The following is a 22035-nucleotide window of genomic DNA, read 5'->3' as shown; positions in this document are numbered from 1 at the left end:
AGAGGACTCGATTCCAAGTTCCACATGTAACCAAATAAAGTGAAAATCGTCCAAAGATAAGGAAAAACAAAATTTCGTAACCGAAAATACACACAAAATCCGAGAGAGGCGTTAAATAAAAAAGAAAAAAAAGAGAAGAGTACAAAGACAGGCATGTGATTGGAAAGAGGGACAGGTGCTTTGGCGTGAAGATGAAAACGAGAGAGACAGTGTGACAAGCGAAAAGAAAATTTAACTTTTATTTTCCTTCCAAGAAATAGTTAGTACACACTACACCTAGTTAGGAGGAAAGGAATACTACGTAACTATTTTTCATTTTCTTTTCCATTCGGCTTGCCTTGAAACAAGAGAGTTTTTTCAAAGTTATTACACATCTCATCAATCACATTTCTACACCCAATGGTAATTACTCTACTTTTGAAAGCCAAATGTGTGGTACTCTTAACTCATTCTTTATACATTTTCTTTAAGAATTGTTTTTTTTTTTTGTTTGTTACCATCATTTAATACTCTGTTTGGAAACTGATTGATATTTGGGGTCATAAATCTTTTTATTAAAGGGGGTGTGTTTTGTGTTAAAGATTAGTGATCCCCTCTCTTTAGTCCACCAGGTCAGGCCACCTCTTTTCCTCTCTCTCTCCATTTCTTATTTCTCTTCTTTATTTTCTTCACACACACCCACCATTTCTTTCTCATCTCATCTTCTTTCTGATTTCTCTCTTCTCTCTTCTCTCTTTTCTTCTGTTAAAGAGGTGATCTTTGTATGTTTCTCTTGTGTTTGATTGATTCTTTTATCTGGCTTTTTATTTTTTGTATAGAAAGGAAAAAAAAAAAAAAAGGATTTCATTTCTCTACCAATTTTGTCTAACGCTTCTTTCTTTTGATTTCAGGTGGTGACCTTAGATCTGTTGCTTCATCTGAGGTAAATTCTTACATTTTTTTTTTCATCTGTTAGCCGATCTTTTTGTTTGATTTCTCTATGGGTTTTTCTTTCTTTGTTTCAAGCTTTTGATTTTCTTTTCTTATCTTTGTTCTGGGTTTATCTGGAAATTCTTTCTTCAGATATATATAGAAAAGTTCTGTTTTTTGTTTGTTTGTTTGACTATATGCATTGGATGATTCAAAGAACCCCTTAGGCCTTATCTATCAGTTCAAAAGGCCATTTTTTTTTTCCTGGAAATTAAGGAGAAAAAGAAAGTTTTACTCTTGCTAAATTTTTTTCGGGCTTTTCATGGTTGTACATTGAGCTGATTTAGAGGGGGATGTGTTAACCACTTTCCGCTGTTGAAGATTAAAACTTTTTCTGATGTTTGAAAATTATTAAAGATCTGATTTTTAATGGTTTTAGAGAGATTGCTTATAATCTGACCAAGCAAAATGGATTTTCTTAAGTTTACAAATATATTCAATTCTGAATCCGTGATTATTGGTATGTAGATATGTTTAACTTGAATGCTGGAATGTTTAAGTTTTAGCTGGTGGGTAGGGGAAAGCTCCAAATTTTTCTAGTGTGATGGTGGTTCCTGGTTGTTAATTATATGTGCTTAACTATAATGAGAAATGTTAAAGTTCAACGCCTGGTCGGTAAGGGAATTTTTTTCTAGTGTAATGGTGATTTCTGGCTGGTAAGTATATATGTTTAACTTTAATGAGAAATGTTAAAGTTTAATGGGTAAGGGGAAGCTCCAACTTTTTCTAGTGTAATGGTGGTTTCTGATTAGTGATGCTCCATTGTCTCTTTACTTCAATTCAAAGGAAGCTATTTTCCACACGTTTCTATAATGGTATTTTGTACAGGAAGTGGTTGTGGTATCAAAATGTCTCTACAAATTCTTGTTGGTCAAACCTTTTTTTTATTGCCTCTGTGTAACTGAAAGAAGCTACATTCATTGTATGATAAAGTTTATTGAATACACTCAACCATTTGCATTCAATGCAATTGTCAATTCCTTGTTTTCTACTGTTTAGTGCTAATGTTAATTGCATAAAACACCTTTTTTTTTGGTTATGGAGGTAGTTGTATCTGGCTTGAAAAATCTCATTGATAGCAACAAATTCAGAAAGATATTTAGGGAAGGATGATATGTTTTAAATTGTGGCACCTACTAGATTTGGCCATATATGAAGGCTTGTATTTGAGCTTATCTGCCAAGTAATGGCATGGACTCTACAGCCTTTGCGGTCTTAAACCCTGCACCCCAAAGAAAAAGAGTGATCTGTTTTTTCCAATCGGAAGTGTTTCTTTAATGTGAACATGTTCTTTTCTCACCTTTTTGCGTTACCTAATATTTCTGAACATACAAACAAGAACTTTGGTTCTCACTTTCTATTGATGAACTACCTTAGTTTACATGCTTATGTGGCTTCTACTTTGCTTCCAGGTTTGCTTAGTGGTGAAGTTTGAGACCGAGCTGGCACTACAATACTATCTCTAAGTCTTTTGGAGATTGTGAATATAAAGTATAGGCCTAATGCAAGGGCAACGGAGTGCCATTGGATCCCTGCCAGAAACTTTGGGTTTCACTCATGGTTCAACACCGACTGATGGCGGTATAGATCAGCAGATATGTTGGAATAATATGCGAAATCCTGCACAAAGTCGGTTACCAGATTATATGGTGCCTTCTAGTGAGACAAACATACCATTTCTTAGTCATGCAAACCAAGAAAGACAGAATGTAATTGGTTGGAGTTTAGGAGAATCCAGCTCCTCCAGTGCACAAAATAATGTTAGTCGTAGTGAATATGGGTCTTCCAATATTCTTACATTGGGTGATGTTGAAGTAAATTTGAACAACCAGATAGCTGACAACACTATATTTTCTCAAGGTTCTACTTCTAGAACCGTTCCTCATGATCTCAATAGAAGTTCTGGACTTGAGGGGCATGACGACGATACAGATGATGATGATGACTGCCAAGTGATGGAGTTCGCCCCGACATTCAAATCTGATGGACCAGGAAAAGAACGGATGTCAACCGCCAGTACTTCTTCTGATCCTTTTGCTGGGCCTTCTGTAACTAATAATGGATTTCTGATGGAGGAAAGTGATGGCAGGCCAGGCTGTTCACTGGATGGTCGACGAATGGCTTGTAAGAGAAAAGCACTTGAAGGACATCTGGGACAATCTTCAGGAAGTGGAAGTTCAAATTATCATCTTCCATGCGCGGAACACAGCTTATGGCGTTCTATACCTGCTCCGGTTAATATGACTACAGGTGCAAATATCCCTGCACCAACAGAAAGTAGCAGAAGTATCAATTTGTCAGAGCAGGTGAATCCAAGACTTGGGCTCACCATGGGTGGTGGGGCCACTATGGAAGGTCCTGTTGCATTGCCTGCTTCAAGAAGTGTAGAAAGTTTCCGAAGAAATTTCAGGCTGAGGATCAATGGCTCTCATCAGCAAGCTTCTATTCCCAGTAATCTGTTTCCTACTGCGGGTAATGATGGAAATGCTAGCATGCTTCGTAATGAATCTTTGGATTTGAGGTCTGTGTCTGCTGCAGATAATGGAAATCCCCGAGGCCAGCCTGTTGCGGTGCAGGTTCCTTCTCTTCGACGAAGTGCACAGAGGTGGGATTCATCATCAAGCTCAAGAGCTGGCAGTTCATCAAGTTTTTCTGTTTTTGGAGAGAGAGATCCTGCAGCATATGAAGAGCCAGGCTCAAGAAGTGTGCCCAGAAACATTTCGCAGCATCCAATGTTCATACCTGCTAGCGACTTGAGAAATTTGAACCAAAATCCAGCCAACTGGAGTTTAACCGGTGGAAATATTCCCGTTGCCGGAAATGTTGCATCTGCTTCTCGGAGTGGTCCCAGCTCAGTAGCCCCTTCCTCTTCCCCTTCCCCTAGTTGGGTACAACACAGAAATCCTCAGCAATATCCCCGGAGACTGTCAGAATATGTTCGTAGATCTTTGTTGTCTTCCGGTGGCAGTGAACCTGGAAGTCACAATGCTAACATTCCACCACGTTTGAGTTCCGCTGCTTCACAGGAGATGGGGCTTTCTGGCCATCATGGGCATCGTCCGTCAAGTTCAAGGTCGGCCATGCTTGAGAGACAACTCGAAGGTGCTGTTGGGGTTCCATACTCGTGGAGGACCTTGGCTGCTGCCGGTGAAGGTAGAAGCAGGCTAGTTTCGGAGGTATGATACTGTGTTTATTATTGGTCCAGTATTCTGTTATTTCTCACGTTGGCAAAATGAAATAATAGATAAAGCAAACTGGAACGTGATCAATGTTCAGGTCATAGTATTTTCTATTCCCTTCATGCCTCATACCCCGAGTCACTCTTCCCATTGTTCCAATTCTTTTGCTCCCAGCATATTTATAAACCTTGAAGTCAGTTTTCGTTATCCAGAATTACCACTTACCGTAAGATGCTCTCATAGCCTTCTTGCTAGCGAGTAATATACCTTAAGAAGCTCTCCTAGCCTTCTTTTTTGATATCACTATATTTAGGACATAATATTCTTCATGAATGGAAAGAGCAACAAAATGTCTTTTTTGTTTATTGGTATTTTTTTGTTAGTGATAGCTTGAGCTGAATAAAAATTTGTTGTAAAAGCACAATAATGAGAAACTCTTGCATTCTATATGTAATTAAATTTGCATGTTATGATGCCTTCCATTCGTTCTCAATTACTTACAGCTATTTTGTTTTCCTTTCTACAGATTCGCAATGTTTTGGATCTAATGCGCAGGGGAGAGGGCTTAAGATTCGAGGTTAGAATTCTTGAAGCCATTTGAATAGTTTGATTAGTTTATAAAGGTGTTGAAAATAGTGAACTTAAATGTCTAGGTTCATATATCTTTTAGTTATACTAGGTTCATGATCTTTTATATTAACTAGGTATGACTTTATCTTATTGTGGTTAAGTTCATAGTATGTGTGTGAAACCATTTTTTAGGTATGAATCCAGAAGTATTTTTGGATACCTATAAATACCCCTTGTTTGATCTTTTAATATAAGACTGGAGTTTCAATATATTATTAGTAGTGTGCTTAATGTCTATCTCCTCCTTCCGTCCTCTTTGTGCCTTGTGATATCATCAAGGGCCCACCTTATATTCCCACATAAGGTTCCTTGAAGTCATTTGAATAGGTTGATGATTTTATTAGATTCCAGGTTCCTTGCCACTTGGCTAATTTGCTTTTGCACCGATGGGTATGTTTTTTCAGATTTCCTTAATAACCTAGTGTGGGTGCATTGGTAAAAAGTCACGATCACTCTCTACAAATTTAAGTATCTTGTTTCTTAGTCCAACAACTGAAGTAAGATAATGTCCAAAACTAGTAACCATTTTCAGCTTGTCAAGCTTGTACACTTTTTTTTAGACCCTGCATTAAGAAGTACGAGGTGTTAAGTGAGTAGCATCAAGTCATCATCAGAGCTGTTCCCGGAACTTGGAAAATAATGAAGAATGATACTCCTATTGTTTTCATTTCTCGTCCAATTTCTTTCTCGGTCTGGCCTATCCATTATCCTTTATTCCTGTTGGTAATGTGGGGCGTTTAGTTTCTATATTGGGGATTGGAAGCATGATTGGACCAGTAACCTATTTTCATGGGACTACAGTATCTATAAGCTTAGTATTTTCCTTATTAGCTTATAAGATCACATATACTGAAATTAAAAGCTTCCTTCTATTCCAGGATGTCATGATCCTTGATCAGTCAATGTTCTTCGGGATGGCGGACATTCATGATCGTCATCGCGATATGCGGCTTGATGTTGATAACATGTCATATGAGGTTAGTCCCGAGAACATAACTACATTTCACCTCTATGGAAACCCATACTAAATTGTCTGCATGCATTGTATTTATAGGAATTACTTGCACTTGAGGAGCGCATTGGGAATGTCTGCACTGGGCTGACTGAAGAAACCATTTTGAATCGTTTGAAGCAACGGAAGCATGTACGCATTAGAACAGAAGAACCCGTGGACGCTGAGCCATGCTGTGTTTGTCAGGTACTGAACTTAATATTCTACTATGAGTCGGCCACCACATGCTTGCGATCGAATGTTAGTTGGTGAGTATTTTACTGTTCTTAATTGGTTTACTATAATTTGCAGGAAGAATACAAGGATGGCGAGCATCTTGGGAAACTGGACTGTGGCCATGACTTTCATGCCGACTGTATTAAACAATGGCTGATGCAAAAGAACTTGTGCCCCATTTGCAAAACAACAGGGCTGAATACTTCAGGAAAGCATTGATCCTTATTCTCTCGTGTAAAAAAAGTTGGATGTACCGGTTGGGCTATCGAAGGTTGATGCACCAAGTGTGTCTCCGCTTTTGGCCCATAAGTTCATTTGAGAAAGATCTATGTATTTTTCTCGTTAATTTTATTGTGATCTCCATTTGGAGGAGTTATTTTAGAGCTAGAAGATGCACTAGCAACATTAGGGATTCGTTAGACAAGAGTTACATTATTTGGTTATTTGGAAATTTACATTCTCCCTTTCCAATTTAATTGATACCTTTTAAAATATTTTTGGTTCATTTTCTTGGCTCCTATTTCTTAACTGCATTAGAGTAACACCTCTGAAATCTGAATGAATTTGACTTTTCATCAACTGAAGGTCTTACAAGTATTGCAGTTGAAAAGTCTTTATGTACTTCGAGTTTTGAACATCCTATATGTATTGCTGGTTAAAAATCTAATGTGCTTCAACTGCTTCTGGTGAACCTTATACCTCTTTTAGTTGTTTTTTAACCATTACTGAAGTTGATTAGCCGATTAATTTTGAATTATATAGGGTAGGTCTTAATTAATCTTGAACATTCAGGGTAGGTCTTAATTAATCTTGAACATTCAGGGTAGGTCTACTAAGGGATGAAACCCTTCCTATTTTTAAACCATACCTGAAATCGATTTAGCTGATTAATTTTTGAATTATGTAAGGTAGGTCTAGTTCTTTGATTAAAGAGGAAGGAGTTTGAAATCTCGATTACATATCTTTAATTTTTTAAAGTCACGGATCACTTACAAGGTGAGGTTGTGGCGCAAGTGCGCATCTCATAGCAGAGTAGTTGGGCCAGTTGGGGAAAAAAAGGTAAGAGAGACGTAACGTATTAGTTTGTTCGCATTACATAATTCAACTGATACTAATTTAATAGGATGTAAGTGGTAACAGAAGCATACAAATGGCAACCCAATTGATTTTAGTATAGATATTGAAGTAGATGGCTAGCAGAACAAGCATTTGATTACGTCCACTTGTTTGAATTTGGAAAGCAAAACAACACTAAATAAAGAGTAATTGGTGACAGAGAGTTGACAATCCCCTTATCTTTTTCTGCCATTACGAGAGGGGTGTTTCTTGAATTTGCCAACCCAAGAGCCATTATGAACAATGACACACAACCATGTCAACAGCCTAAATCCTTAATTAATGTACCTAAATAGACCATAGATTATACAACCCTTGCACAGTTGCCCCAAGTCCTAATCAATTTCATTTGACTGCCAAAAAAAAAAGGTCAAAAAACTCGAACATTAATTATATTTATAATTTATAATAATAAAATAAAACAAAAGAAGAAAGGCCACCGACCTCGGGAACAGAACTCGGTTGTTGATTAAATTAATTTTTTCGGTTACTATGGCATCCAAATGGATAAGGTTATCAGGACTGATGCATTCAATAGAATCATATTCAATTTTGGGTTGCTGGCTAAAATCCAAAGAGATCATCATTCTGTGCAGAAAATCAACATGGAATTTTTGTAAGTTTTTCCCCAACCACTTCCTAACACAATCTTGTTATGTTAAAAAAAACAATCAATTTTTATGCACAAAGAAGAGTGGACTCACTAGTTGCTACTTGCCTTGATTTTTTCCAGTATAATTTAGCACATATTCTCTATTTCAATCAACAGAAGTATGTGTATTGGAGTAATTAGTTACATACAAAGATGATAGGTAACCATTGGAATTAGTCAGACTTATATTGCCACCGTGGTGTGATGAAATGACTGTGATGTCAATTTTTTCACCTTTAATTAGAGATTTCAAGTTTGAGCTGTGAGAATGAAGAGCTTCTTGATAGAACCGCTTTACTCTTTTAATAGACATATCTGACACGAATCCAAATTAATTATACTAAGATTAATTACTCCCTCCGTTCACTTTTACTTGTCCAGTATTCTAAAAATACATTTTTTACTTTTATTTGTCACTTTTAGCATATCAAGAAAAGACAATTTTTTTTTTTTCTGTTTTATCCATGGTATTCCACCAATTAATATGGGTACATTATAAATTATGCACTTCATTTATTATTTCTTAAGGAGTGTGCAAAGTCAAAAGTGAATAAGTAAAAGTGAACGAAAGAAATATATCATATGGTTATATGAGAAAAAGACAACTTACATTAATTGTAAAAAATAATCTTTTAACTGCCAGAAAGGGTTGAAAACGAATAGGATATTTTTGATAGCCATCTGGTAATTCCTAAGATTTCATGTTCTTTTTTCTTGACTTTCTATTTCTCATCACCTTCTGAGATCCAAATTCCAAAAACAACAATAACATACACAGTGCAATCTCACAAATGAGGTATGGGGAGAATAGTGTGTATCATAAAACCTTACTCCTACCTTGTGAAGGCAGAGGGGTTATTTCCGAAAGAACCTAGCTCAAGTAAAACAATTCAAAACAAATTTAAAAATTTAATACAGTAGTGAAGAAGCCATGTTAAAAATAATAGAAAAAAGAAAAGAACAATGACAATATCAAATAATACGATACAGAAGAAAAGGAAAAAACAAGTGGTAATAAAAATCGCAGAGAGATAGTAGAAGAATAATGGTCCAATGCCCAATTAAACATAAATTAAAAAAAACAAAAAAACAAAAGGGGGACTTCAGTGGTAAAAATAAAACTATTGGGTCTCCATCGCCCATTCTCATCATAGTCGAAGGAGGTAATATGCAATTCATTAATCTATGAGGAAGCTAAACGTACTTTGCTTGTCAAAACAGGTAATAAAATAACATTAAGCCATATTTGAAAACAAAACAAAACACGCAATTAAGGCGGGAGAACATGAACTAATCACCCATCACACTTATTAAGACCCTGTGTGTGTCCTCCATAGTCAAAACTGAAACCCAAAACCCAATACGACACGCATATACAATTCTGTAACAGATGATCACTTTGTGATATGGTGGTTGGTGCCAATGGGGGATCCGTACAGAACAAACCCGAACCCGAACTCTCTAGAATCGGAAGACATGTCTTCTTTCTTTCTCAATTTTCTTCAAGCTAGTTCATCCACCACTCCGGCGACTGGTTTTTATAACCGATCGGCACCGGAGTCATCTTCTGGCCTTAATTTCTCCGATCCCGCCCGATTTTATGCCGCTGGGGAATTTAAGGAAGGTGTTGAGAATGTATTTGCGTCTGCTGGCCTCGGGGACTGTGCCGATCGGACCGAGTTTCTAGAAGATGATAAGGTCGATAACTTCGGTTTCAGTAGCGAGGTCTGATTTTTTGCTTAAATCTGTACTGATACAACTTGCTACTCTGTCTCAATTTATGTGATACTTTTTGCTTCACGAGATTCAATATGAATTTTGATTAGCCTTTTTAAGATATTGTATATTTCACCAAATTGATATGAGAAAAGTTGCAACTTATAGTACTTTTTATGTAGTTTTCAGATATATGAATTATAATCTTAAAATATTGAGTTAATCTAATCCAATTTAGCTTCAAATTTTAGTCAAATTCAGTCTCAAAAAGCAACTTCGATTGATAACTTCGGTTTCAGTAGCGAGGTCTGATTCTTTTTGTTGGTTTAATCTGGACAAATAGAACTCGATACTTCCCGGTGTTTCATTTTCCTTTTTTATTATTCGCTCTGTTCCAATTTATGTGTCACCTTTCGGATTTTGAGAGTCAAACAAGTTTTTCATGTCCACAAATTTTTTTATATACCTTACAAATTTTTTGAACTGTCAATTATTGTGATTTATAACTTTTTACATAGTATCTTGGCCATAGATTTTGAAGTTGAAACTTGAAAATTTGAGTTTTTGAAGTTGTGATTTTTGGAACGTGAAGCTTTGTTTGGACATGCATTTTATTTGGAAAAAATTTGATGTTCTGTGAGTGGAAGTGAAATTTCTCCCCAAAACTGGTCTAAGCCAGTTTTTGAAACTTGAAAATATTTTGAATACAAAATTTTAAAAACTGGTCAAATTTCATGGCCAAACAGATATTTGAAGATAAATTTTCAAAATCTGATCCAAAATCTATGGCCAAACGCTAGCTTAATCTGTACAAATAGAACTTGCTAGTTCTGAAAATTTCACTCCTCACTTCGCGGCGATTAAATGATTTACATAGAATCGCAGTTTTCTTCTACTTGAATTTCCTTTACTTTGGCCAAATATTTTATGATATACTTTGCTTTTACAATCTGTTCAGGAATGTGATGGACTTGACATGCCAAATAATCAGAATCATCCACGTTCTTCAAAGAGGAGTAGATCTGCTGAAGTTCATAATTTGTCCGAGAAGGTTTGCTTCAATTTTGAATCTTAAATTTGATAGCTTTAATTGTAAAAGGTATGACTTCCTACTATACATGATCGATTTTCGTGTGACAGAGGAGAAGGAGTAAGATCAATGAGAAACTGAAAGCATTGCAGAACCTCATCCCAAATTCTAACAAAGTATTCTTCAATACCTCAGGTTTTTGAGCATTATTTTATGTATCGGTTTTTCTTTGCTCACATATTTAAGCTTTATTTATTTCACAGACTGACAAGGCATCTATGCTTGATGAAGCCATTGAGTATCTGAAGCAACTTCAATTGCAAGTTCAGGTTCACTTCTTGCTATTCCCCTTTGACTACTTCTAGTTGTTCGTAGTCTACTAGATTTTGTGTTAATGTTTTCAAACACGTTAAAAGAACATCAGGATAGGCTTATGGCAGTGATGGCTCAGCAGGAATAGGTAATAATGTGTGTGTATAATGTTAAAATAAGTTAACATATGCTAATTCTTATGGCTGAGCACAAAAGCACAGAAGAAATACACTTATTTTCCAGAGAGCATATTCATTGGAAATTGAAAGCATAACACCATCTTTCTATTCTCTTATATCTGCCTATAGCATGCTCAAGTTTTATAAAAGTGTTCTTTTCTTAATTAACCCTTTGAACAAGACTAGAGGTAAATATTCTTCGTTTGATTTGAATCACATTTCTGGTGGCTGTTAGTTTGTTTGAGTGATATTATTGTAGATTCATGTCATAATCCTGAAGGGAGAATGCTAATATCAACACAAGGATTCTTATGTGCTTTATTGACTTCTTTAAGAACTATCACGAATTGTCTCATCCAACCATTTAAGTTTGTAAAAGGAGAACATTTTTATTTATTTATGTATGTCTTCTACACTCCTCCATGTGTATGGGCTAAATTCTCCATCTTTCCATTTTATGCGACACTCTTTCTTTTTTAAGTCTGCTCCAAAAATAATGACTCCTTTCTATAGTTGAAAACTTTTAATTTTTAAACACCCCATTTTACTCTTAATGAAACGCTCTTACAACCACAAAATGTCGTGGTATGTTTAAGATCATAAGATCCAATGGTACTTTTAATATGTAGCAAACAGATATTTTTCCTCAAACTCCGTGCCCACGTTCCATATAAAAATAAATGGAGGGAGTACTATTTTATAAAAGTCTAGCAAGTGAATATTTTTCTTATGATGGATAGCAGTGAGGATCGAGCTTGGGACCACTAACTGGTCGGTCACATACGGTGTAAAATTGTGTGTAGCACCTCATGTAAAAGTTTAAACTATTAGAGAATGAACACTCATATTTATTTAAAGCGGTCTTCTACATGAATCAAAAGCAAGAGGCATAAGTAATACTTTGATGGATTTTGTATTCTACCCTCTTTTGGATTCCTTTTTTTGTCTTAGCCTCTTATGTGTGGTGAGTCTGTTATCTGGAAGTCTTCCGCAAAGTCACGACTTTGCTCTTGCTAGTATCAGTGTCCTCTCTCTGCCTGGTTAAATAAAAGACAGGGCCGATGGAGCTTTGGAAATTCAAATCGAAACAGAAAAAGGAAAAATATAAAGAACATCTTTATTATAAATTGCATTCCTTTCAGCTGGATGCAATCACAGTTGCATGTGATAGAAATCGAAATACTAGTCTCAACTCTTTAGACTAGTCGAGGACAGGTGGAAAAAGTTTATGTAGGTAAATTCCGGAAAAGGGAATGAAAGGAAAAGTTTGATGTGTTTATTTCTGTGGTTATGTAACACACTGTTGGGACAAGTATGGCATGCACAACTTTGAGATTCGATGTTACAGGCCTCATATCTTCAGTATTTGTACAGTTTTTGATACCCCAAAATCTAAATGAAATGGTGTGCTTTTGGTTTGGAGCCTTTCTTAAACCCTGGAGTTCTAATTTGAGGTAGTAGGTAAGGCAAAAGAGGTGCAAAACTTAAGGCCATAACGCATAGAAGTGTAGGATGTGAATTCTATGTGGTTTAATTGCTATAAAAGCTATACAAGATGTGTTTACTGATCTCAATTTCCCAACAATTTGATTCTGAACTTGTAACAAGCAAGGATGTTGGTGTAGGAGGTTGACTCATCGCTAGTACGTTATGGAGAATTAGTGGGGACAAATTAAGAGAAAGTATGTGTTGGTCTGGCATGACCTTTCATTTTGTTTCTTACTTTTGGGAATATCATGACCTGAATTAAGTTAGAGGAAAAGGGATTGATTGAGAAGTGAAAATCAAGAAGAAGAACCTGTCTTAAATTTAAGAATTGTTTCGTATGTAGTTCGAGAGGTGTGTTAAGCACTTAACCCGTCACGTCTAAGTTCACTACTTTCTTGTTACTCCTTTAGCTTGGATGGATCCATTATTTAATTGCTCTTTAGTAAAGCTCATGCAATCAGTCATTTCTCTATCTTGCAATAAGCATTGGTTTTGCTTCAAGCTTGACTTTTTCATCATGTAAAAGCAATCTCGCGCAGAAAATAATTAAGACTAGAAAATATTGTGACAAGTGTAGTATTTTATTTTAAATACAGTGAATATCATAACCTCCATAATTTTGTTGATTCTTCTTTTCAGAAATAACTTCAAGGGCTTTTGAGCTTGATCTTGAATTTGATAGAGTTGATCTTCACTTGTATTTGAATTCAAGGGCTTAAATGCCAATTTTGTATCTGGGTTAACAAATTGGGTTCATTATTTATATCCCAATGAAATTGAACTTTTTATTATATCCATATTTATTGGATTTATATAATTAATCTAATTATATTAGCCCCCAATGTTTATTTTGACCAATATGTTTAAAATATAATTAACATTACCAGTTTTTAAAAAACATATGTTTAAAATATAATCCAAATTATTTTATGAATTTAAATCCCTTGTTGATCACGGGTTCAAGCCGTGAAGCAGCCACTAATGCTTGCATTAGGGTAGGCTGTCTACATCACAACCCTTGGGGTGTGGCCCTTCCCTGGACCCTGCGTGAACGCAGGATGCTTTGTGCACCAGGCTTCCCTTAAATCCAATAAAATCTATGTTTACACTTCCTGAGGAAGGAAAAGCTTAAGAAGAGAAATAAGTGGTAATGTTGTTAGGGCTTCAAGATGCATATTTCTTGTAACCATTGGGGGGCTTTCATATGTAGAACATCACAAATGAAAGTAAGATATACCATAGGGAAAAAATGGAGAAGATGTGGCTGGGTGGTATGATATGCTTCATCCTTGAAGTCTAACCAAGGTTTTCAGTCATTGAGTAATTAGTCAATTAGTGAAATTATCTTATAGTCTTGTCTATATTGTGGTTTTTTTCAGTTTTCCCCTTATAAAATGAATTACTAAAACTTTAATAGATGATTTCAGAGTAAACTTCCTGAAATTCGGATGGATGCAAGTTTCCTGGCACACTCTTGCTAATTTGAAGAGTTAGCTGTTCCTAATATGCTTGATTTATGGAAATGGTAATCTTTTGGTATAATCATCAAATCTCTTGATGTTTATGATCCGCTTAAGTAGACTGGGGCACTTGTGATGCTTGTGAGTTGTTTGCATATATCGTGGCTCTTGAAATTGAGAAGTGCAAGAGAACTATTAATTACTTTCAATTCCGTATAGCTAGCTAATTTTTCTTATAGCTTGCTGAGAAAAGGAAAACAGTTCACTGGTGGTCAACACTCAACAACATACCAAAATTTAATACTCCACCTAATAAGTGCAGTTGTTCATATAGAGCCCAAAGAAAATACTCCCCACTGTGCCATCCACCTCAAAGATCAAATGCTTAAACTTTCTATCTTCCTGGGACCTTCGATATTTGATGGTGATGACAATGATGAATGATTGATGGTGATGACAATGATGAATGAAGTCTTAAGTTATGAATAGTATCATCACTCCCCGAGTTCTAAGCACATGCTGATTATGATGAAGTCACTACAACTAGTTCATATCTGTCATTGTCTTCTTTAAAAACTGCATAATAGAAACTTTTGTTTTGTCTTCTCACTTTGGCTTTGCAGATGCTTACCTTGAGGAATGGATTGAGTTTATACCCTGGATATGTTCCCGGATCTTTGCAGTCAATGCAACCTCCATCTGGCAATGAATTTGATGGGAGAAGTTTTATGCTGAGTGCAAATGGAGGAGCTACACTTCCTGCGAATCGAGAAATGCTGCAGACTGCATTTGAAATTTCCGATCACAATCCGTCAGGCAAACCAACAATAACCTCACATAATACAGAAAACGCAATAGCTTTTGAAACTACAATTCAGAATCATTATGGACTTCTTAACCATTTGGCATCTTCTAAGGTAAGCGGCTTGTAGTATTTCATTGAGATCTTGCAAGTTAAAAGCTAAAGCAATTTTCTCTTACATATTCAGGACATGTGCCGAGACAATGCACTATCAAGATTGCATTTAGATATGAGTTGTTCTGGAAACAATTCATCATCAGGGGTGTCGTCTTAACCAAAATTTCAAAGGATCAAATACTTGAGGAGTTGGTGTAGAGGAAATAACTATTGTTACTGCGAAACTCCAATTGTTTGTACATCTCATAAGTTAAATTGCCTCATGGTCACTGAGGTAAAATGATCCTTAATTGTTATGCTCAATGAGCATGAACGGAACTGTGCTTTTGTAACTGTTGAAACTTAAGACTTGACAAGATAACTAGTGTTGACAAAATAACCATTCAAACTTTTTCAGATAGTTTTCAAGTTCTTCTATTGTCATACGTGAAAATGAAAATGTACTACTGTCTTAAATAGGTGCTGTTCCTTGGCTATTTCAGAATCTCAAATGTTGGATGTTTATTATTGGAAGTTTTTCAGTGTGCGTTTGGACAAAATTTCAGTTGAAGCTAAGAATTCTGTGTGAAGTTAAAGTTGAAAAAAGGATTTGTCCGATGTGTTTGGATAATTGTAGTTTTTTGCAGAAAAGTTTGTGATAGTTGAAGATTCGTGAGTGGACTTTGAAGACAAATGATTTGAAGTTAAAATACACCTAGAAATCATTGTTTTTGGAGTTTAAACTGCTAAGAGTTTAAAGACAAACTTCAACTTGGAAATATTGTGAGACTATTTGCAAGTGAAACCGGCCCTTGAGTAATTTGATAGTAGTTCTGTAGTTCCATCTGTTATATATATGTTACCATAAATAGTGCAAGTCCGAGTGGCGATAATATTGCTGTTGTAAAATCTCGTGGAGTTTGCTTTGGGTTGGTCTCTGAATCATGTGAGAAAACTCTGCTATGTACTTTGCAAAATTACTATGTGGTACAAGATATTTCTGTAATTATGAATTGCCTTTGTCACAACTCAGCAATCAGCATGAAGGATTTGAATCAGTATGCTTACAGTGAGTCAGGGTACCACTTTTACTTAGACGGGCATATTTATTTGTCTTCAATATATTACTGTTTACAAAGTGTCAGTTAACTGTACGGCCTGAACTATGTACACACCCTTTATAATAAGGTCTAATTGCCCTTTTTGAACTTTTCACTTGCCGTCCGCTGCAAAATGTTAATTTTTCCCAATATAAGCAGGGATGTAGCATCTTCTACTATAATAATAAATAATAATAATAAAAAGAAGAATTAAAGTAAATAAAGTTCCACTAACTATAACGAATATAAAGAGGAACTCCAAACATCATAAAAGAAGAAGCATAAGCTGAACTAACAAGATCACCAACTCCACAACATTCTTTTTAAATCATTTCTCAGCTCTTAATTAACAAAAAAGAAACTTAAAAGTGACACAACTGTAATCAAAGGCGAATTTTAGAAAAAAGGTGGTATCAAGCTCAATTAAATGAAGCTAAAGTAATCCACCAACCATCTTTAAACAAGATCCCTATTATCTAACCAAACAATCCAACAAAAAAGCATGGAAAAAAGAAAGTGAGATAAAAACTAGCGGAAGGCAAAAATCAATAAATAAATGCTACTACCAACTAGACTATATATATGGTTACGTCCATAAATATTTTCGTACTTCTATGGATACACGTTTCTTATGAATATCACAATAAAGTAAAACTAATCAAGAACCCTGTGGGGCCAATTTCTCCATTTCTATAACTCCTATCATTCCAGCTGCCCCCAAAAACAAATAAAAATAAAATGGTCCCAGAGAAAAAAACCTCTTAAGCTTGGCTCCAAAAATAACTTGTTCTATAACAAGACACTGTCTCTACTATCAACAGAAGAATCCATAGTCCCCACTCCCCACCATACAGTGACACATGCATTATTCCATCACCATAAAATACTCCTAGTAATATTATGCTTCTTTGTTTTCTCCTACAACAGTTCTTTGTTAATGTTTGAGAAAAAACTAATACTATGTCTGGGTTTCTTAACAATGAACTCTCCAAAAAGACTTCAATTCTTGGTCTACGTTTATGGGTCGTTTTGGGTATTTGTGTAATAGCTGCAATTGTTGTTTTTCTCTTCCTTATCTCACTTTGGTTCACTTCAAAACGTAACAGTAAAAAAACCCTTTCATCAGTTTCAGCTAAGAAAAAAAACAAAAAACCAAACATCCCTAACGTATCCAAAGAAATTCAAGAAATTAAAATCGACCCATTTAAGCCACTGCCCGAAAACCCGAAGTTACTCCCGGGGCAGGACCCGAACCCATTACCCGAACCCGATTCTTTCGAGGAGGAAACACAGAGAATTCACATTGAAATTGGAAAGGGTCATAAGATTGCTTATCCGGAGCGGATCGGGTCGGGTACCGGGTCGGGTCATGGTAGCGAGCAAGCTATTATTGCTGTGCCTGAGGTTTCACATTTGGGGTGGGGTCATTGGTATACATTGAGAGAGCTTGAAATTGCTACAAATTATTTTGCTGATGAAAATGTGATAGGCGAAGGTGGGTATGGAATTGTTTACCGTGGTGTTATGGAAGATAATAGTAGAGTTGCTGTTAAGAATTTGCTTAATAACAGGTGTGCTTTTTTAAAGTTCTTTCCTTTTTTTGTGCATATTTGTGTATGCAATTGGTAATTTACAATTCTTGCATGTCACTTACGTTAAGTGTGCTTTTTTAAGTAGTGTGGCCTAGTTCATGTGTTAAAAAAGGTATCTTTATGGTTTCTGGGGCTTAATTGCTTAAATAATAGCTTGAGTTATATGGGTAATTATAGGATTAGTTTATGGAGAAAACTGTTTATTTTGTTCTGTCTTTAGGTTTTTAGTTTTTATATGTGGTTTTCTTTTCATCAGGGGACAAGCAGAGAGGGAGTTTAAGGTTGAAGTTGAAGCAATTGGTCGTGTTCGGCACAAGAATTTGGTGAGGTTACTCGGTTACTGTGCTGAGGGAGCTCACAGGTAATTCAATTTCATGCTGCTTAATCAGATTAATTATTGCATTATGTGTTTGTAGTTTGTACTTGTAGTGATGGTTACTACAATTCTGCTTGTTTCTATTTCGAGCTTGGATTGGGCTGAATTACTCGATATGGCCAATGTGCCGTTTAATTTCAGGATGCTTGTGTATGAGTATGTGGACAATGGGAACTTAGAACAGTGGATCCATGGAGATGTAGGGCCTTCCAGTCCTCTTACATGGGAAATTAGAATGAGTATCATTCTTGGAACTGCTAAAGGGTATACAACAGCTAACTTTTTTTGTTAACTTTTCGTTTTGAGCAGTAATTGTTTTTGTACTTTGTGTTAAAGGGAGTAACTAATGCTTGGTGAGGCTTACAGGTTAACCTATCTGCATGAGGGCCTTGAACCCAAGGTTGTTCACCGTGACATCAAATCAAGCAATATTTTGCTTGATAAGCAGTGGAATCCAAAAGTGTCCGACTTTGGCTTGGCAAAGCTTTTGGGTGCTGAGAAGAGCTACATTACTACTCGGGTTATGGGAACATTTGGGTTAGTGCTTCACATTTCAAACCCACTATCATTGTATTGTTGCTAATGTTGAGTTGCTCGTAGAAAATAAATTGCCAATGGCCCCTTTTTTTATCAGTTATGTTGCTCCAGAATATGCTAGCACTGGCATGTTGAATGAGAGAAGTGATGTGTATAGTTTTGGAATTCTTATTATGGAAATCATAACTGGAAGGAATCCGGTGGATTACAGCCGTCCTGCTGGAGAGGTTTGTCTCATATTATCGATGTTAGTATCTTTAGCAAACCTTTTTAGTTTTGGTTCTGACTGTGTTTTGTGGATCTGCCTCATAGGTAACTCTGGTTGATTGGCTTAAATTAATGGTTTCAAACCGGAATACCGAGGGCGTTTTGGATCCGAAGTTACCTGAGAAGCCTTCTTCAAGAACCCTGAAACGTGTCCTTTTGGTAGCATTACGCTGTGTCGACCCCAATGCTCAGAAGAGGCCAAAGATGGGACATGTGATACACATGCTTGAAGCTGATGACTTTCCCTTTCGTGATGTAAGCTCTAGTTTTCCTTCATGCCCTTAAATTGAATGTCAAGTTTTCATTAGTCACGAGAGTCGACAGCCAAGAAGTAAGAACGCATTTTGGGTAACTGAATGATGTAATTGTGCTGTTAACTAAGATTTAGTCGTAACCCAGTATCTACTTTTCTACATGATCATTCCATGCATGATATGACATGAGGTATTTTCTGTTGGAATTATGCTTGATACACCAGAAATTAAATCACATTAATGGACCTCCTTCCGCACTCTAGTTTCAAGCACATGGACTACTTTGAATATGTCCTAATATGCCGGAAATCTGATCAAAGTTGTGATGTCTATTTTAGTACATCATGGACCAGCACTTACTGTATTTTTGCATAGTGCTTCTGTTAACTAGTCGATGATCATCTCATCAGTTTCCAATCAATATTTCATTTTCACTTGCTCTGAATATCTGTGGAATTGATACAGGACCGACGGGGTTCAAGGGAACATGGTCGTTTACATCGTGATGGCGTGAAAGAGAGGGTAATGGACAAGCGTATTATTGAATCGGATGATAGCAGTGGATATGAAAGTAGTGTGCAAACCAACCGGGCTCTGTTCAGGAGACAAGAAACCGATGATGAGCATTAGCGGCACCAATTAAGGTAGTTATAAAAGGTCAATTCCAACCACGTTGTTTCGTCTGTCATTCATTTTGGAGCTAGCACATGTAAATATCATTCACTTAACTTCTGCATTTTCAGTAAAGTCATGGTAGATCTTGTAGCATAGCCCTTGTTATTAGTATACATATGTAATTACCTTCAATTTTGCTTCGAGCATAGTTTTTACCAGTGAGTGTTTAATTTTCCCAAATGAAAGGACATGATTAAAATAACCTACAACAACAGCTAACTGTCTACAGTAATCCTATTGTGGTAACATAACAAATACAGTAAATAACTTACTATAACCGATTAAATTATCCGTGTAAGTATATCCTTTCTGTTCCTTCCTATCACTGAGGTCAAGAATAGTGACTTGAGTAGAAAGTAGTAATAGTAAAAGTAGCGCGTGTCTCGCCTTGTATGGATTTTACCAGGATTAGGTAAGCAAAGGTACATCTTTTTTGGGACAGATATCAGTTGGAGTCATTTTCTTGAGGACAGGTAATGTCACCTGGCTACATTCAAGAATAGAGGATTCTTTAACAATTAAAAGCTGAAATTAGTCAAAATTTACGACCAAAACAATATATGAAGTTGATTTTTCCTTAATCAGACAAAAGTTAGTGCAAATGTTCTTCTCGGTGATTTTGGTGCTGAGGTGGGGTCTGATTGAAATGTTTCACGGGGTGGCCACTGTGGAGCCAAGGAAAATGTAACAAGTAAACACGCAAAGACATAAAGAAGTATATAAAATTTTAATTTTAATTTATTTGTGCAGTGTAGATTTTCGAATGGGGTATCAATAGATTCCCCTTGAATAAAAGTGGCTCCGCCATGGGGTGGCCCTACGAGCACTGAAGTTTTGAGTATGCTACAAAAGAAGGAAATACTGTAGGTGTCCTTTGCACTGGGCAGCTACTAGAGATGATTTTTCAGACAGCTAGAGATTTGAAATTTTGGACCTACCAATTTATTATGTTCTTCTCGTTTTGTCATAATGTAAAAAAAAAGTCGTTATGGCATATGGGGACAGTTCTTTAGGTGGTTATTTGTTTTCAACTACTTTAATTTGGTGCATTACATGACAATTGACAATATTAAGGGGCGCGTCCGACCAAACAGTGTTACCAGCCACTTTATGTTGACTTTCTGACAGTTTTGTATGTGAAATTGTGAATAAAAGGGAGAGAGGGGGGCGAGAAATCTATATGATTTCCGCTGTTTGGTTTGTAAAAGAGAAAGGAAAGTGGAATATGATTTTTGAAGAGTTTCACATCAGAGAGAAATTCAAAGACAATCTAAAATGTGCCAAAAAGAAGATGATATTTTCAGGTTTTCTTCACATAGGTTATATCATGAAGAACAAACTAAAAGTGTGGCGGGGTGAAGGAGATTTGTCCATCTTTAATAAGGTCTCGAGTTTGCCCTCCGAAAATGGAGAATCTCTGAAGGCAACACGTCATTTTTATAGGGTGACGATAGTAATATATTGACATTGCGTTTCAGAAAAAAAAATATATATATGAAGAGAAATAAATTAGGTAGACCAAGAGGGCTAATACAGCGTGTGTAACTCTAGTAAGGATAAGTAGGGGTTTTTAATTGGGAACACACGCTAGTAAGGATAAGTAGGGGTTTTTAATTGGGAAAAGGGCCTGATCTGCCCTCTACTATTGGAAATAGTTCACATTTACCTCCCGTTATACTTTCGGCTCATTTTTGCCCCTACCGTTACCTAAGTAGCAATATTTGCCCCCGTTTGGATGGCAGTTCACCGTGACAATTAAACTTCCACGTGGCCTGACATTTGGATGAGGTGGCATGCCACCTCACCACCCTCTCCCCTCTCCATTTCTTTCTTCTACAAACAAACAAGCCACCTCCAACCACCATTAAAGCCATACCCCACCACCATCTCCTCCAACAATTATATCTTCTTTTTCACTAACCCATCTCACCGGAATCACCATAACCGCCATTACTATCACTTTACCCGGATACTGTCCATTTATCTAACTCCAACCCAAAAACCTCACAACTAGGGCTGTACAAGGAAAACCGACAAACCGCACCAAACCGAACCAAACCGGAAAAAAAAACCCGAGTAGTGGTTTGTTTGGTTTGGTTTGGTGTTGGATAAAAAAACCCGATCATAATAGGTTTGGTTTGGTTTTAACTAAAAAAAGTCAAACCGAGACCAAACCGATCCGATTATATATATACAATTTATAAATATTTTTATACATATATAATTTATAAATACGTGTATAACTTTATCACTTTTAAGCATTGATTAGTCAGCTTCGTTCGTGATGCAATCCATTTAAGAATTGGTACCACATCCGATTGTAAATTAATTCTTTTTTGGCAATTAAAAGAGACTTTTTCATTACAAATAGCTAATG

At 36.3% G+C, this 22035-nt stretch overlaps 3 protein-coding genes across 6 annotated transcripts; all 3 read left to right on the top strand.

Moving 5' to 3' along the window:
- Positions 1-496: 496 nt before the first annotated feature.
- Positions 497-6511, top strand: LOC132033398 (probable E3 ubiquitin-protein ligase RHG1A). 3 transcript variants are annotated; one of them, XM_059423367.1, is made up of 7 exons: positions 497-611; positions 891-922; positions 2382-4145; positions 4675-4725; positions 5657-5755; positions 5833-5976; positions 6082-6511. In XM_059423367.1, the coding sequence occupies exons 3-7, from the start codon at positions 2472-2474 to the stop codon at positions 6223-6225; spliced, it is 2112 nt and encodes a 703-aa protein (XP_059279350.1). In that variant the 5' UTR covers positions 497-611; positions 891-922; positions 2382-2471; the 3' UTR covers positions 6226-6511. The 3 variants fall into 3 exon arrangements, with proteins under 3 accessions (XP_059279350.1, XP_059279349.1, XP_059279351.1); XM_059423366.1 differs by having other exon boundaries at positions 598-752; XM_059423368.1 differs by lacking the exon at positions 497-611 and adding an exon at positions 627-761.
- A 2554-nt stretch (positions 6512-9065) lies between these two features.
- On the top strand, positions 9066-15336 carry LOC132033405 (transcription factor SPATULA-like). Of its 2 annotated transcripts, none has more exons than XM_059423374.1 (6): positions 9066-9499; positions 10449-10541; positions 10631-10696; positions 10784-10849; positions 14583-14876; positions 14949-15336. In XM_059423374.1, the coding sequence occupies exons 1-6, from the start codon at positions 9197-9199 to the stop codon at positions 15033-15035; spliced, it is 909 nt and encodes a 302-aa protein (XP_059279357.1). In that variant the 5' UTR covers positions 9066-9196; the 3' UTR covers positions 15036-15336. The 2 variants fall into 2 exon arrangements, with proteins under 2 accessions (XP_059279357.1, XP_059279358.1); XM_059423375.1 differs by lacking the exon at positions 9066-9499 and adding an exon at positions 9759-9796.
- Positions 15337-16680: 1344 nt separating this feature from the next.
- Positions 16681-19870, top strand: LOC132033400 (probable serine/threonine-protein kinase At1g01540). The gene is made up of 7 exons (XM_059423370.1): positions 16681-17528; positions 17806-17910; positions 18067-18189; positions 18292-18462; positions 18560-18689; positions 18775-18984; positions 19449-19870. The coding sequence occupies exons 1-7, from the start codon at positions 16918-16920 to the stop codon at positions 19611-19613; spliced, it is 1515 nt and encodes a 504-aa protein (XP_059279353.1). The 5' UTR covers positions 16681-16917; the 3' UTR covers positions 19614-19870.
- Positions 19871-22035: the final 2165 nt, after the last annotated feature.

This window comes from Lycium ferocissimum, chromosome 10, assembly GCF_029784015.1.
Source record: "Lycium ferocissimum isolate CSIRO_LF1 chromosome 10, AGI_CSIRO_Lferr_CH_V1, whole genome shotgun sequence".
NCBI lineage: Eukaryota > Viridiplantae > Streptophyta > Magnoliopsida > Solanales > Solanaceae > Lycium > Lycium ferocissimum.
Note: the sequence above shows the minus strand (reverse complement) of the source record. Positions and strands in the feature narration are given on the sequence as shown.

Excerpts from the sequence above, each read along its gene's own strand:
- LOC132033400 (XM_059423370.1), top strand. The coding sequence starts at position 16,918 with ATGTCTGGGTTTCTTAACAATGAACTCTCCAAAAAGACTTCAATTCTT. Across the intron at positions 18,463-18,559 it reads CGGGTTATGGGAACATTTGG|TTATGTTGCTCCAGAATATG; the intron begins GTTAGTGCTTCA and ends TTTTTTTATCAG. Across the intron at positions 18,690-18,774 it reads ACAGCCGTCCTGCTGGAGAG|GTAACTCTGGTTGATTGGCT; the intron begins GTTTGTCTCATA and ends TCTGCCTCATAG.
- LOC132033405 (XM_059423374.1), top strand. The coding sequence starts at position 9,197 with ATGGGGGATCCGTACAGAACAAACCCGAACCCGAACTCTCTAGAATCG. Across the intron at positions 9,500-10,448 it reads ACTTCGGTTTCAGTAGCGAG|GAATGTGATGGACTTGACAT; the intron begins GTCTGATTTTTT and ends CAATCTGTTCAG. Across the intron at positions 10,542-10,630 it reads TTCATAATTTGTCCGAGAAG|AGGAGAAGGAGTAAGATCAA; the intron begins GTTTGCTTCAAT and ends TTCGTGTGACAG.
- LOC132033398 (XM_059423367.1), top strand. The coding sequence starts at position 2,472 with ATGCAAGGGCAACGGAGTGCCATTGGATCCCTGCCAGAAACTTTGGGT. Across the intron at positions 5,756-5,832 it reads TTGATAACATGTCATATGAG|GAATTACTTGCACTTGAGGA; the intron begins GTTAGTCCCGAG and ends TTGTATTTATAG. Across the intron at positions 5,977-6,081 it reads AGCCATGCTGTGTTTGTCAG|GAAGAATACAAGGATGGCGA; the intron begins GTACTGAACTTA and ends TATAATTTGCAG.